The sequence below is a fragment of the Sinocyclocheilus rhinocerous genome, unplaced genomic scaffold, assembly GCF_001515625.1.
Source record: "Sinocyclocheilus rhinocerous isolate Xijiao unplaced genomic scaffold, SAMN03320098_v1.1 scaffold682, whole genome shotgun sequence".
NCBI lineage: Eukaryota > Metazoa > Chordata > Actinopteri > Cypriniformes > Cyprinidae > Sinocyclocheilus > Sinocyclocheilus rhinocerous.
This window is the reverse complement of record NW_015642528.1, coordinates 2,347,882-2,363,407: the sequence shown is the minus strand read 5'-3', so window position 1 is coordinate 2,363,407 and position 15,526 is coordinate 2,347,882. Positions and strand designations below refer to the sequence as shown.

The following is a 15,526-nucleotide window of genomic DNA, read 5'->3' as shown; positions in this document are numbered from 1 at the left end:
GCTCCACAAGACAGGTGTGATTATATTACTGGATGCTCGAAATTGAACGGGAGAATGCACGTTTTAAACCGCTTATTGTACAGGTTAAATTAATCGCCGTTCTAATCTAATGCGCTGCTGCACTGTAACGCACACACATAGGCTACAGAAAGGAGCGCGTACATCACGCACATGTCACGCATGCACAGAATCATTCAGCGCGGAAATGTATTGTCAACACTGTTCTGTATTTTCTCAATAAAACGGCTTAGAAACTGAAAACGTTCAAGCATATATTTCTTAATAACTAAATCCCACAGCTTCACTACTAATAGAGAGACGCTGCCAGGTAGAATTAATTCACACACGCAATCACTCTCACTAATGAATTTATATGAATGCAATCTTTACTGTGCTACTTTATCTGTATCTGGTTTAGACCGAGCAGAAATCTGTGAGAAATATAACGACCCAAAGACAAAAGAACTGATTAAAATGAGCTGTTATAGGAGCAATAGCCATGTGGGCAGCGCTGTGTCATATGCCATAGCTGTGCACAAGGTGTTTGTCACAGCTCCAGACTTATTTGTTCATTAATGACGTCATCAGCGACTAGTCGACTTCGACTCGACTTTCATCACATAAAAGTAAACTTTTAAAAAATCAGAAGTCGTTCAACCCCTACTCTAAAGATCGTGTGAATACCTGTTAGTTTTGCAGGTAGAACTATAATAGCTTTTGGTTTTTTTGTTTTAGGTTTTTTGTCCATTGTTTTTTTTTAATGTGTTTTGTTCTGTTTTTTTTATCTTAAATTTGTTTTATTCTGTTCTGTTCTGTTTTTTGTTTGTTGTTGTTTTTTTCTCATTTATTGTTGTTTTGTTCTTTTTTGTTTTATTCTATTCTGTTTTTGTTTGTTGTTTCTGTTTTTTGTTTGCTTTTGTTGTTTTTTTTAGTTGTTTTGTTCTATTTTTTGTTTGTTGTTTTGTTCTGTTTCCTGTTATGCTTACTATAACTGCTATATTCAGCCAATTATGCAGAGAATTTCCTTAATTAGTCTTTAAATAGGCACCTTACCATTCATATACTCATATATGATTATATTTTTAGAGACTTCATTAAAAATGACATGAAACAATGTACCTAACTGTACAGTTCCTGTTTTTTTATGGCAGTTGTTTTAAACATAGTAGTGTAATGCAAATTTGAACCCTTTTTTCTCTTTCCTAGCTGGATGAACTATCAATAAAGCCCTGCCCAGGCATTGACCTCACAAACAATGCCCAATCACCTTCTCACAAGGGACAACGCAATACCTCCAATCCGAAGTCCCGCAGATCCACAGACCAAAGTACAGCATCATTCTGCTGGTCAATAGCCACCATAAGCGCCGACTCGTTTGGTTTGTAAAGCTCACATGTTTTCCCTCTACACCGCAGGCTCCTCCGTTTCCACCAAGCGTCCTCAGGGCGACAGTAAGCAAGTTGGTTCAGGCAGCTCCAGTAAAGTCCCTCCCAGCCCGCTGATCTCCGGAGACCATAAAAAAACTCCTACCCCTTCCACTGTGAGTACAAAGCCCCCTGAGAAACTGATGACTGATACACAACACGGTTGTGATCTCATGTCACTGACCTCTCTGTGTGCTCTTCATGTGCCGTATAGAACAGCATCCTGTCCTCAGGCACCAACCGCAGCAGGAACTCTCCAATCACTGAGAGAGCCACTCTGGGAGTACAGAACGGCAAGGACAGGTACTGCCACATTCCTCTTAATGTACAGAGTCTTCGTTTCATGCTACGAATCACGTGGAAGCACCCATCAAACTAATTTCTGCAAAGTGTATTGGTGTTAAAAGTAGTGTATGTGTATATTTACACCGTTTGGAAAGCTTCTCTGCTCTCGACTCATTGTTTCAGGCTGCTGCTCTGCCAACATGGGAAACATAATCCTGTTATGCACACACATACATTCTCACATTAACAATCACACACACTCAAGCACACATTCATGCGCAGCGCGGAGCTGAAATCTGTTCAGCTAGATTTGCAATGCCTTCAGGAACTTAGAATTAGTCCAAGGATTAAAACAAAGAGTAATGATTCAAGTGCTCAGCAGATTGGGATCCTTTCAATACAATAAAATAATATTCTGGGTTATTTCCAACTTCATGTCTTGCTGTGGCATGCTATTGATCAGAACAGGCAATAATTTTGACTCATTCAGAGAAACTCATTTATGGCTATATGCTTACAATTGCAGCACAATGAATCAATGTTTAAATTATCTCAGTTTGAAAAGTATAACTGTAACAGACATTTCAATTTGAGGTCAGTACAGTTTCATGTTTTTAAAAAGTCTTACATTCTCCCATTTTTGATCACAAATACATTAAAACATATATTGTGAAAAATTATTGCAATTTATAATAATGTTTTTTTTGTTTAATATGTTTTAAATGTAATTTATTCCTGTGATAACAGAGCTGAATTTTTAGCAGTCATTACTCTACTCTTCAGTGTCACGCAAGTTTTGAAAACAGAATTTTTTAGAAATTTCTTTATAAATGTCTTTACTGTCACTTTTGATCAGTTTGATGAATCCTTGCTAGGGCTGTCGCGATAACCGTAATATCGCAACACCGCACTATTGACATTTTTTTTTTTTTAAATCATACTTTTTACCGGTATTATGTTTGTTATTGTAAATTAGTTGTGTGTAGAATCTCTTACGGACCCTGCTGCCTGTCTAAAGTTGTATCCTTTTATCTTTCAGTTCAGAATATGAACAGCTAAACAGTAAATCTGGTTACTTTCTTTTAGTAAACGCAAGTTGTGCAAACACTGTAACTAGGTTTTCATCCGCCTAGAAAAGTAGTCCTACGCCATAAACGTGATTCCGGTAGCTGCACAGTTTAAGCAGACAATGTAAGTGCTTTTAACAGAAATACGAGCTGCACAAGTCCTCTTAAACCCTCTGGGCAGCATGCCAACTATTGTAACTGCATTAGTTCATTTTTACAAACTCAGGCCCTGTCCACACGAACGCGATTATTTTTAAAACCCGCAGGCCGTTCATCCACACGCAAACGCAGCACCAGTTCACTGAAACCGAACATTTTTGAAAACGCCTCCCAGGGTGAAGATTTTCAAAAACTCCGGTTGCAGTGTTATCGTGTAGACAGCGAAACTGGAGTTTTTGGCTTGTGACATCGGCGCCTGCGCTGTTATCTCTGCCTACTGGAGACTTTTTCAGGCTTCTGATTGGCCAACATGGCTTTACGGTTGAGATTATATCGCCAGATCATCAAAAGCATTCTCTCGCGCACCCCTGCTGGTCGGTCTGTGCACCCCAGTTTGGGAACCGCTGGTGTAGACAGCGAAACCGGAGTTTTTGGCTTGTGACGTCGGAGCCTGCGCTGTTATCTCCGCCTACTGGAAACTTTTTCAGGTTTCTGATTGGCCAACATGGCTTTACGGTTGAGATTATATCGCCACCTGTTGGTTTGGCATGCTCTTGACAGTGCTTCATAGCATGCGTTTGCGTTTTCATGTGGACGGAGATTTTTTTTAAAACGGAAGAAGGAAAAACTCAGTTTATAAAAATACCCGTGTACGTGTGGACATGGCCTCAGAGACAAGTGGGAATAATTGTCTGTGATAATCGACAGAATGCCACAGATGCAGTCGATATAGCCCAAGTTATAAATTGCCCGGAAAATCTCTCTAATGGTTCCCATAAAGGTTCCAATAAATATAAACTGTGGTGAATTCCTGCAGTCAGAGCACTGCACATTAGAGATGTACTTTAGTACCAAATTGATACTAAATAAGAAGTCTGATCTGTGCCATAGTAATGATATATGTCTATATAAATATCCGATTTTATATTTTTCTAGTTATGCCCTGCTCTAAAATGTTACATTTTCTAGTTGTAGTAAAACCTGCCCGCAATCCAAAATGAAATGCCTTATTGGACACTTTTATTTAAATTAGTAATTAGTATTTAAATATACTAATTCATGGAAATGGAAAACCCCAACATCGACTGCTGAAAATTTACTGCAGATATACTGAGACACACTGACGTATTACCCTTGATTGGTATGTAGTCAGTCTCATCCCTTAATCTGGAAGTAGTGATTTTGCCCGACCCAGATAATCAGGTTTCACAGAGACGAGATGCAGGAAACCGAAAAACAGCAGCCGCGTGATATGGATGTTTAAGTTTGCTTGAGGTGACATGCCACAGCACAGTCAGAATGCTGACGCGGAAAGAGTTTTATATGTGTGCGCAAGGTCAGGTTGCAGAGCAGCAAATAAAAATACGGACATTATGGCATTGACGGAACACCTGCCACCAAATCACCCTCACAGATGCATCAGATGTCTTTCGTCCGCTTTTATTCTGCATGTATTATGATGAATTTGATTAACTTTACCTATTTAATAATTGATTTGAGTAGCTTTTAAATGCACATCATGCCCATGAGGCTTATGCTGTCAGACGCGTTTGATCAGCACAGCATCTCGTTTTAGATTCTCACTCAATGCACAGAGACAGAGCGAGCTTTCCAGCGATAATGCAAGTTTGATCCGACGTTGACAAGCTTTGATGTATATATATAGATCTAAAAATAGACTTAAGTCAGAAATAGCATCCTAACCTGCTTTATCGCAACGCAGAGTTGTATTTTTATCTCCTGGTCTGTGCTTTTGTCTTATTCCATCACTTTCTCAACCATCCCTCCATCTTTGCTGAATCTAACCTGTCTGCTTTACAACCTCACCCATAACTCCCTCCACTCTGTACGTGGGGGGTGTCCGCACATGGGGGCTGTTGTTATTCGTCTTTTCCCCCAGCTTGAACACTCCAGGGTCCCGTGCCTCCACCGCCTCAGCGGCCGCGGTCCTCGCTGCCTCATCCCGCACCCGCCACCACAAGTCTTTGTCCACCTCCGCCCACCCCAGTCCCCCAGACCTCCATGCACATCGCCCCAGGCAAGTGGCAGCCAGAACCAAAACTATTCGGATGGGGATTCGACTTCAAGAGCCAGGGACGAGCCGAGTTGTATTGATTGTTTTTTGTTTTTTTTTTGTTAGGCAGAAACTTTGAAATGTTGTTTTGAGGTTTAGAATGCGTGAGATCCGCAGACAAAGTACCAAATACTTCCCAGGCCCTCGATTTTTTTTAACCTTGCTTACTTTTCTCTCACTCGTTGTCCGTCACAATAACACTGCCGTCCGTCTTACTCGCCGCCCCACTTTCTCCTCCGCATAAACACACGTTGTTCACGTCACGTACCTGATAATCTATTTCTTTCTTTCTCTGCAAGCTTTAACTCATTGTCCTCCCTCCCTTATGCATGTGTTGTGTTGCTCTGCTGCCCCATCCTTCTCCACCCCTTCTTTTCTGCAGACAAACCAGACACAGTACATTAATATCCTCTAAAACCTGTCTCACTGCTTACGTAACCTTTAATAAAGACGTTTGTGCCATCCTGGAACGTTAAAAGCTTGTGTCACAGACAGTTGTATGCATGCTTACAATGGTTTTGTCTCCCTCAGTTTTTTGGTTTTGGTTTGGTTTCTGACATTGTTTGAGTCTTGTTATTTGTTGGTAATAGCTGCATGATAACTTAAGGGTGATGTGTGTAGTCTATGTTAAAATACTTCAGTTTAATGTAGATAGACTATAAGTTAAGCATTTGTCCTTAAATTTTGTCCATTTGTCCTTTAAACACTGTGGCACTATGCATACATTGCATTTAGGGTATTGATATAAAATATGAATACTGATATAAAATACTGGTAATAAAATTTTTACACTGCTGTTCAAAAATGCAGTAAAAACAGTTACATTGAAATAATAAAATTTAAAATAATTTTAATATATATTTCTATGATTGCAAAGCTGAATTTTCAGCATCATTACTCCAGTCTTCAGTGTTACACATTCCTTCAGAAATCATTCTAATATGCTGAGTTGCTGCTCAAGAAAAAAATGTTATTGTCATAGTTGCTGCTTATATTTTTGTGGAAACGTTTTTTTCAGGATTCTTTGGTGTTGTCTAAATAATAATTAAAAAATACATGCTACAAGTGTATTTAGGCTTCACAGCATTATAATATACAACATGTAAAATGGATTCATTTTGAAATATCACATTTGACAGTATTACGTGTAAAATTTGAGTTTTTAAAGATGACCATTTGCTGACTATTAAAAAAAAAACTCAAATATTGGCCAGTAAACAATATGATGCCAGTATATTTTGTAATGGTGTGAGTTCAGGATGGAGATTATTTATGAAAAGTCATTTTTCCTGTTCCGTTGGGTAACTACAGAAATTACACACTTCACATTTAACACTTACGTTAACTTATTAACCTATTGCATCGTTATACTCGCATATATATAAAAATGTGGTCCTCATTCATGTGATTTAAGTCTGTGGCTTGTCACATGTCTGGAGTTGAGTATTAACTGATTCTCTTTTCACCTTTGCATATGAACAAAAAACAGCACGGCCAACCAGAAAGCACCAGTGGTGTCCCCCTCAGCTCAGAACATAAACATTTCCTCAATGGCTGACCGTATCAACTTCTCCAGAGGGGTGACGAGCAGAAGCACTTTCCACGCCGGCCAGCAGAGAGCCACACGAGACCAGCAAGCCTCAGCGTACAATGACCCCTCTGCCTCCCCCTCGCTTTCCCATGGCAACAGCCAGGTGCGCCGTCCCGGGACGGGCATCTTCAGCAAGTTTACTTCCAAATTTGTACGCAGGTGAGTTTATGATCCATCCACATGGTGACACTGTTACCTGCGTGAACTGTTAGGAATACACATGCACGCATTCTCATGACTCACTAGTGCTCCCCTCTTTCAGGATGAGATGGTTTGGACTGGCACTGTTTTTTTTATCTCTAAGATCATGAACTCTCAAACAAAGGGCTGCTGGAGCAAAGTTGGTTTTAAGTGTGAGAGATGTTAACTGAAGGATAACTAACATGAAATTCAGGGTTTCCACGGTTGGGGAATACCTAGAAATATCATGGAGTGCTTTCCATGCTTGGGAAAGTCATGGAAATTATTAATGATATCTTAATTTGGCTTTTCTGGTTTAGTAAACTGAACATTGGTATAAAATATTTTGTGTTTTATAAATCCTGAAAATTTGTGAAAAGGGGTGGGAGCCCTGCAAACCGGACCCTAATCTAACATCCATCATTCATGCAGTGCATTTACAATTCACAGTTTCTTCAGCAATCTTAAACAGCCCTGTGTAACTTCATAAAGTATAATTCATATTCTTTAATCTGACTACAAACCCTTGTGCCCTTATTAGCGCCCCCAGCTAACACTAATGGTCAGAAAAACCTTTCATAGGTTTCATAAAGATCCCTTTTTAACTTCTTCGCCTATCAGCCAAACAGGATGTGTTTTATCTTTTTTGAGAGATTTTCCAATGGTTCATGCACATGAAAAACACATTGTTTCCTTTTTTTTCTCAAATTTTTTTTTTTTCTGTAGAAATCTCTCATTCAGATTTCCCAGAAGGTAGGCAATAACGCTACCCTAGCGTGTTTCCAAGACAATGTCTTTTTCCTTTGCTCTATATTCCTTCTGTGATGTCTTGTGTCTTGAACCAACATTTATTTTTGTTCCATATGCATATCTTTTCATGGTATCATTCTTTACTAATGCTCTGCGTCCATTGCCTGACTCACTCCTCTGCCAGCCCTCTCTTCCCCCTCCTCCTCCTTCCTCGGTGAATAACATCCCTCTTTCAATTGCATCACATTCCGCTCCTCTCTCAGATGAACTCATGGAGTCCGGTCATGTACGTTGTGCTGCAGATCTTGTGAAATGGTTTCCCTGCACCCTCGTCTGTGCTGTCATCATGCAACATGACTACACTCCTACAATGCAGTTAAATTATGGTGTAATACAAGTTTGACAGGTCTTTGTAGATTGTTTGTAATTACACCATGGCACAAGGACTGATAAACCCTTGATAAAACATTTCATAAACTTTTTAATGATCCATTAAAAGGTTATTGTACATCTACCAAAATACTAAAACGTACAGCTAAATCTACAGTGGCAAAGTAAAAAAAAAAAAATGCTTTAGCTTAACTGTGAGCTTGCAGTCAAATTAAACGTGATGAAAGACAAAGACTAGGCGCTGCTATAAATAGATACGCAACACCTCTTTCTGTTGAAGTGTTCACAACAAACAGCGTGACAATTGTAGTCTGATTTCTGAACAGATGACGCATAAATTGGCTCATTACAATTAATCTGTCAAAAAAAAAAAACATGATGAATTGGAATCGACTCGCTGTATTGGCTGAGCTGTTCTTAACTGACTCACTACAAAATGCAAATCATTTTGAGAACCGTTACTATAAGTATTTTTAGCATTAGTTGACCCAAAAATGAAAATGGTCATGATTTACTCACCCTCATGTCGTTCCAAACCAATAAGTTTTTTGTTCATCTTTGAAACATGAATGTATTTTTAATGCAGCTGGAAAAATTTCAGTCCCTTTATTCAAAGTCCATTTCACCAAAGCAAGCATGTTTGCCATATTTGATGTGCTCCATGTATGTGCATTGATCAATGCTTATATGCGGGGGAAAATAAAGATTAAAGGGATAGCTCAGCCCAAAATGAAAATTCTGTCGCACAGAAGCGCACAGCCAGACAGGGTCAATAGAGGATGTCAGTCGTGTTTTCATGGTGAGGGTTGTAAAGGGTGACGCCTGCTTCTCTCCTCTTATGGTCTACTGCTTATTTTTATATGGCTGCACTAAAACAGGCTTCGTTCTCGTGCTGCGCTCTTTTGGAGGTGGCTGGTCTCCCCGTCCGACTGCATCATTCAACACACATCTCACTGAAGTCACTTGTTCAGCTGTACAATGCACACATGAGAAAATGAACCAGATATACATGTTTTATACATTTCATATCTGACAGACAAGATTGGGAATTTAAGTTTAGAAGGACCTCTGGTAGTTTTGCTCTAGGCATTATACTGAATTTTGTGCTTAGGTTTCAATTAAGATTTGAAATTCGCTTTCATTCCTTTTGGGGTCATTTAAAATGTTATATACTCTTGCATTACCTGACTGCATCTTGTAAAAATGTGCACTTTAACACAGACTGCCACATGTCTGCTCATTTGTTCTTAGGCTAAATACAGAGTGGCTTATGTGAGTGTGTGTTGATCCCAAGGTTCAGAGTTTAAAATTAAATGGTCAAGAAGTTGGTGAAGGGACTGTAAACAGACGCTTTATGTATTTTGCTTCAATTTTTTTTAGCATAATTAGGTATTGATACCAAAATCTACGTGAACAGGACTAATACTTAGCTAGCAGCAATAAGATAACTTGAATTGAGGGACTAAACTTGTTGGTTTTCTTTGAGGAGTCCGTATGAGGGAGAGGGTCGAGATGAGGCCAGCAGGTGAGGACAACGACTGACTAATAAAAATCATTTATCTACAGAAGCGTACTACTCCAATCACTGAATCATTACTTACCAAGACATTTTTTTAAATAGAATTATTCATTATTCCGTTTGAGTGTGGAGTCACTTGAAGCTTAAATTGGGCATTTTTCTTTTAAATCATTGGGTGACTTGCAATACGAGACAAAATCAAATGTACACTACAGTTCAAAAGTTTGGGGTTGGTAAGATGTTTAAAATGTTTTTGAAATGTCTTTTATGCTCACCAAGGCTGCATTTATTTGATGAGAAATACAGTAAAACAGTAATATTGTGAAATATTACAAATTTATAATTAAAATATATTTTAAAATGAAGTATTCTCTATGATGGCAAAACTGAATTTTCAGCAGCTGTTACTCCAGTCTTTAGTGTCACATGATCCTTCAGAAAGTATTCTAGTGTAATGATTTGGCGCTCAAGAAACATTTCTTATCAATGTTAAAACAGTTAATATTTTTGTGGAAACTGATACTTTTTTTCCAGAATTCTTTGGTGACTAAAAAGTTTGAAGGAACAGCATTTATTTGAAGTAGAAATGTTTTTCTAACATTAGAAATATCTTGACTGTCACCTTTAAACAATTCAATGCCTCCTTGGTGAATAAAAGTATTAATTCCTTCAAATTTTACTGACCCCAAACTTTTCAACAGTAGTGTATTTCTTTCATTTACATGCAAGAATTTCTTAGTATCTGAAAATGGGTCCGTAATAAATTAATTTAAAAATTCTAAACTTTCTAAATGTTTTATTTTTATGTACTTTTTTGTTGTTTTTGTTTTTACCCCCAAAGCCCCTTACAGATGTCCAATTAGTGGATGCTGATGTTTTGACTGCATTGTAGTCTTCCACCATAGCACCATGTTGGTGTTTTGTGTTGATGATCATAATCATGTTGACTGAAAGTTTTAAACGTGTTAAAGCAGGACTAGAACTAAGCTTCTTCTATCTGTTATCATTTCCTTGTCTTCCTCATGTTCACCTTCATTTTCCTGTATGTGCTTCTCCTCTCATCGTTTTCACCGAAGACCCATGTTGAGCACTGCAGACAAGATGGAGAAGGGTACCCAAGGACTGCCTGGCGACGAAAACAAGGACTACTTTTCTTCCTCTTCTCCAGTGTCCAGCACACCCTCGTCCACCCAGGCCTCCAAGGACACCAAGCCACGCTCCCTCCGCTTCACCTGGAGCATGAAGACCACCTCCTCCATGGAGCCCAATGAAATGATGAAGGAGATCCGGAAAGTTCTGGACTCCAACAGCTGCGAGTACGAGCTGCGCGAGCGGTTCATGCTCCTCTGCATTTCGGGCAGCCTCGCGCATGACGACTTCGTCCAGTGGGAGATGGAGGTGTGCAAGCTACCTCGCCTCTCGCTCAACGGGGTGCGCTTCAAGAGGATCTCCGGAACCTCCATCGCCTTCAAGAACATCGCCTCGAAGATCGCCAACGAGCTAAAACTGTGAGGAAGACTATTGTTTCTGTGGAAAAGATCTTGGGGAATGGCTGGAGCCCATGTGTTGGGAATGAGGAGGCAATGTAAGGAAAATCATTGGAGTTTTTAGCTCTACGACAGCAATGAAGAGTCTTGAGGCTGTAAAGGCAGGTTTATGGGGGACATTTGTGCATATAGACATTTTTCAGGGGGTTTATTTTTTGGGGGAGGTGTTCTGTCTTGGTTTGGGTTTTCTGTTCCTTACTCACCCCCCCTCGAATACTTTGTGTTGTCATCTTTATATGTGGCGATTTTGTTCAAATGTGGCTTTTCTTGGACCTCACAATTGTCCTCAGTTCAGAAAACAGCAAGAAGAGGTTGGTGTTAATAAACTGGAATTGTTTGCCAGTAATTTTTTTTTCTACATACGCAAACCAGCTACTGTCATGGAAAGCTGTATCTAACTCTACCCCCCCCCTCCCTCATACCCTGGTCCTTATTCCTTGTTGATCCCCAAATACAAACAATGGCAAACCACCACATTACTTGATGTTACTTCCAATTCCAGGTTAGCTGTGATGAGCAGAGATGGAGAGATTGGCAGTTTGAGGCTCTGAATGTACAACACGAAATCGAGACCCAAATGGCTAGGCACATTCAGTAGAGCCATCATTTGAGTTTTCATATCCACTCATCATGCTCTGATGGGTTCTGATCTAGCCAATGATATGGTAGCTCATCTGTAACCTCTGCCCCGTTTCTACATCACAGTACAGTGTCTTATTGAGCTGAAATGGAAGTTTTGACTTGAACCCTCTGTGCACTGGAGGTGAATCACCTCTTAGCACTCTATGCCCAGACAATTAGTTTTTTGTTGTTTTTGTTTTTTCCTCTACTGCAGGGGTTATATATCTGAAACTAATTAAGGGCCAATTAAGTAATTATTGGTGGATTGTAGTGTTATTAAGAATTGCTGGTTGGATCCAATCTGCTGCACTGGAATGAGTCTGTGTTTCGTTGCCTTTCTCTGGAGAAGATAATTATTAATATTATTATATGAATAAACCAGACCTTGGGTGATTTGTGTTCAGTTGTTCATGAACAGTGTTCTTTTTATTTTAGTGCATTGTTTAATTTTCCTTTTGTTTCACCTTCAAGCAACATTTGAAATATGCTGTTGTTCTTTAATTGATTTAAAGAGCATGCAATACAAATAAAACTACTTTCTAAAATATTTCCAATTGAGAGCACTTGCAAACTTCGCAAATTAGCTGGCAATTTTTGTTTGTTTGTTTTAGGGTAACACTTTCCTAATGTTCATTAATTGCATTTAAAAATCACATTTGCCATTAGGACTAACAAGTCATTAATGTACATTCAAATAGATTTCATATGAATTGAATTAATATCTTAACATGTTTCAATTTAAATGTACATTACTGATCTGTTAAACAATATGTAACATTTATTATTAATCAGAAAGTGATAAACTGTTTATTTATGATACTGAAATGTCAACGTTTGCAGTTTTTATTTGTTGGGGGGGGGGAAGGTTTCTAGAATCTTCAGGTTTGGAAAAGAGAATGTATCTTAAGCCAGCACCAGATTTAATCCATATTTGAGGAGTTTATTTGCAAAAACAGATGACTCCTTTTTTTTTTATTATTTATTAATTTTCTTAAATCATGTTTTTTTTTAATTGTGTTATGTTTTTATTGTGTTTTGTGTTAGCTGTATTTTTTTAGTTATGTAATCAAAACAACCCAACTGCAGTTTGATTGATATTAATTTGAATTCAGGATAAAAAAAAAATACATTAAAAAACATGATTTTTGAACATTTTAAAAAACGGTGTTATCTGTTTTTGCAAATGAACTCTTCTTTTGTAAATAGTTGGGCTGTGTAAATTTGGTTATGTCTAGTTCAAATAATTGGGCATTTTGTTGTAAACTTAGCAGTACAATCAGAGGAAGGAAAGAAAAAATGACACCGGATGCAACCTTTGTCATGTGCACTTCTGGGGTAGTTATTTCCGATTCGCGAACGAATCGTTTTTTCCAATCGGATCACAGATCACACTGAATCGGTCCGACCGGTTTTTGAGTAATAGGGGCGAAAGGTAAGTTGCGCCAAATAGCAGAAATGTTATAAATAATATGTGCAGAAAATATAAAATATATTTACGACTTGATTATATTACACATTTTGCAACACACTACAAAGTTTTACCGTAAGGTACCACGCGTTGACGTAATCACGCGATTACGTAATAGATATGAATCATTTGAGCCGGCTCGAAAGAACCGGTTCGCAGAAATGAATCAGACTTTCTGTCACTAACTGGGGTCAAACGGTAGGAGGCGCTAACTCTCAGACTGTTGAGCGCTTATGTGACCCTCCCCCAACCCTCAAACGAGGCATTGATACCGTCATCATCCATTATCAGCGAGCTTGCCCACGTCTTCGGTATAGTTGCGCTTTGGAGGTAAGATTTAAAGATTACACTTTATGAGAGACTTCAAATCCTTTTCTTCGCATTTCACCCGTCGATTATAAATACGGTCATATGATGGATATATAATGGTCATAATGCAGAAAATGTATTCACTCCGTTAACCGATAGTCTCTCTTTATACTGAAAGTCGTCCTCGAGTGAACCGAGAATATTGAATTGTAATTAATTGCTATGATTTGTTTTACAATGTGAGATTCTTTTCTTAGCCAATGCTACTGGGTTGCAATGTCTGTAAAGTAAAATATTTTATTTAACGTTTCTTCCTCAGTTTGGCGCGAATAGATGCTAGCGTTAGCACGATAGCTTTAGCTGTTGCATGATTGAGATGCAGATCATCTTTTGCTACATTAGATCACAGATCTTTTCATCGGATTTTCAACCCAATTCGAGTTGACTACATAAGATAAAAAAGACTGTGAACCAGAAATTGTCTGATTTTATACGTTATAGCCTGAAAATGAAACCATTAAGGTCCTAAACATCTTCTAGAGGCCCTATAGTTATTAACGGTACGCGGCAGTCGCGAGTGTCTAGTTCATTCTCAATGGGAGACATGCGGAAAGCAGTGATGTGTCGTTCGCGAACGAGAAGAGCCGACTCCCGTCGGGGAGAGCCGAATCTTCAACCGGAGCCTTCTATTTTACACCAATTTAGCAATTGTGAATGGTTTGTGTGTTGGTAAGCCATTTTTTATTTAGTGTTTTTATAAAAGCCTTATTTTTATGCATTTTTTCGTTACAAAAAAAAAATACACATGCGGAGGACAGACTAGGATCATACCATTATATGAAAGAAGGAAGGGGGACACACGCTCCGAAGATAGCGAGTTGCAACATCTGTCCCCTCAGAGGGAGTCTTCTCAAAACAGGACAAATAATCACAGAGAGGAGAAATCGCATCAGCACACCCAAGCTGAGGCATCTGATATTTCTAAATGCCAACCTGTGTTTTATTAAAGTTTTATTAAAATGTTAAATAATAGTATCTGTGTCGGAAAAAAGCATAAAAATAAGACTTTTATGAAAACACTGAATAAAAAATTGCTTACCAACACACAAACCATTCACAATTGCTAAATTGGGCTAAAATAGAAGACTCTAGAGTGATACTAAATAAAGAGCCATTTGGGAGCCGTAATAGCCGGCTCTTCTAAATGCCCTTTCACACGGTACGCGGCAGTCGCGAGTGTCTAGTTCAATGGGAGACATGCGGAAAGCGGCAAAACGCGTCGGTTTCAACCAATCAGTGAACATTTAACTGAACTGCCTATTGGAAAAATAGAGAATATTGTTTTAAGTGTAATAGATTTCCCAGAACTGTATGACCCATCTAAAATCTCATACAGAGACATAAATAAAATTATATTTAATTAAATTGTAACATCACAGGTATGCTCTTTAGGCAAATCAATAAAAACAACGTCTCTTGTGCCAAACGAAAAAAAAGGGTAAATAATGACGACAATTAATGGCAGAATAACACAAATTTCCGTAATGTTTTATTTAGTTTTTAGTAAATACAAAGGTGATGTTGACAATTGTAACTATGGCAACGTCCGAGACCGCAACGCGACCACCGCCTCACCCCTTACAATGCACACGTCTGCGGCTACCGGAACTGATCGCGGTCATTCTAGTCAATGCTTGTGTTTACACCAGACGCGCCGCGGCACGTTTCAAAAGCGTCCCAGCTTCGCTAAAGACAGGCGCCTAGTCTATATTTTTGACGGACGCCGCGTCCAAACCGCACAGCCACGACAGGAAAGTCGTGGCCTAATGGTTAGAGAGTCGGACTCATAACCCAAAGGTTGCGGGTTCGAGTCTCGTACCGGCAGGGATTGTAGGTGGGGGGAGTGAATGTACAGCGCTCTCTCCCACCTTCAATACCACGACTGAGGTGCCCTTGAGCAAGGCACTGAACCCCCAACTGCTCCCCGGGCGCCGCAGCATAAATGGCTGCCCACTGCTCCGGGTGTGTGTTCACGGTGTGTGTGTGTGTTCACTGCTGTGTGTGTGCACTTAGGATGGGATAAATGCAGAGCACTAATTCCAAGTATGGGTCACCATACTTGGCCACATGTCACATCACTTT

General features: G+C 39.2%; 2 protein-coding genes across 12 annotated transcripts in view; both read left to right on the top strand.

Moving 5' to 3' along the window:
* Positions 1-12,000, top strand: part of LOC107756173 (serine/threonine-protein kinase MARK2-like) — a 36,922-nt gene extending 24,922 nt beyond the window's left edge. For 5 of the 11 annotated variants that reach the window (XM_016573192.1, XM_016573198.1, XM_016573195.1 and 2 more), the window contains 8 exons: positions 1,207-1,327; positions 1,416-1,540; positions 1,639-1,727; positions 4,836-4,973; positions 6,499-6,759; positions 7,507-7,533; positions 9,407-9,445; positions 10,516-12,000. In XM_016573192.1, coding sequence (XP_016428678.1) covers positions 1,207-1,327; positions 1,416-1,540; positions 1,639-1,727; positions 4,836-4,973; positions 6,499-6,759; positions 7,507-7,533; positions 9,407-9,445; positions 10,516-10,951 — 1,236 coding nt within the window. In that variant the 3' untranslated portion in view covers positions 10,952-12,000. The remainder of the gene's footprint in view (positions 1-1,206; positions 1,328-1,415; positions 1,541-1,638; positions 1,728-4,835; positions 4,974-6,498; positions 6,760-7,506; positions 7,534-9,406; positions 9,446-10,515) is intronic. The other 6 variants (XM_016573203.1, XM_016573201.1, XM_016573193.1 and 3 more) reach the window with 5 other exon arrangements.
* A 1,327-nt stretch (positions 12,001-13,327) lies between these two features.
* LOC107756172 (RNA-binding protein lark-like) overlaps positions 13,328-15,526 on the top strand; it is an 11,016-nt gene continuing 8,817 nt past the window's right edge. The window contains 1 exon segment of the mRNA XM_016573191.1: positions 13,328-13,405. The gene's annotated coding sequence lies outside the window, so the exon portion shown is untranslated.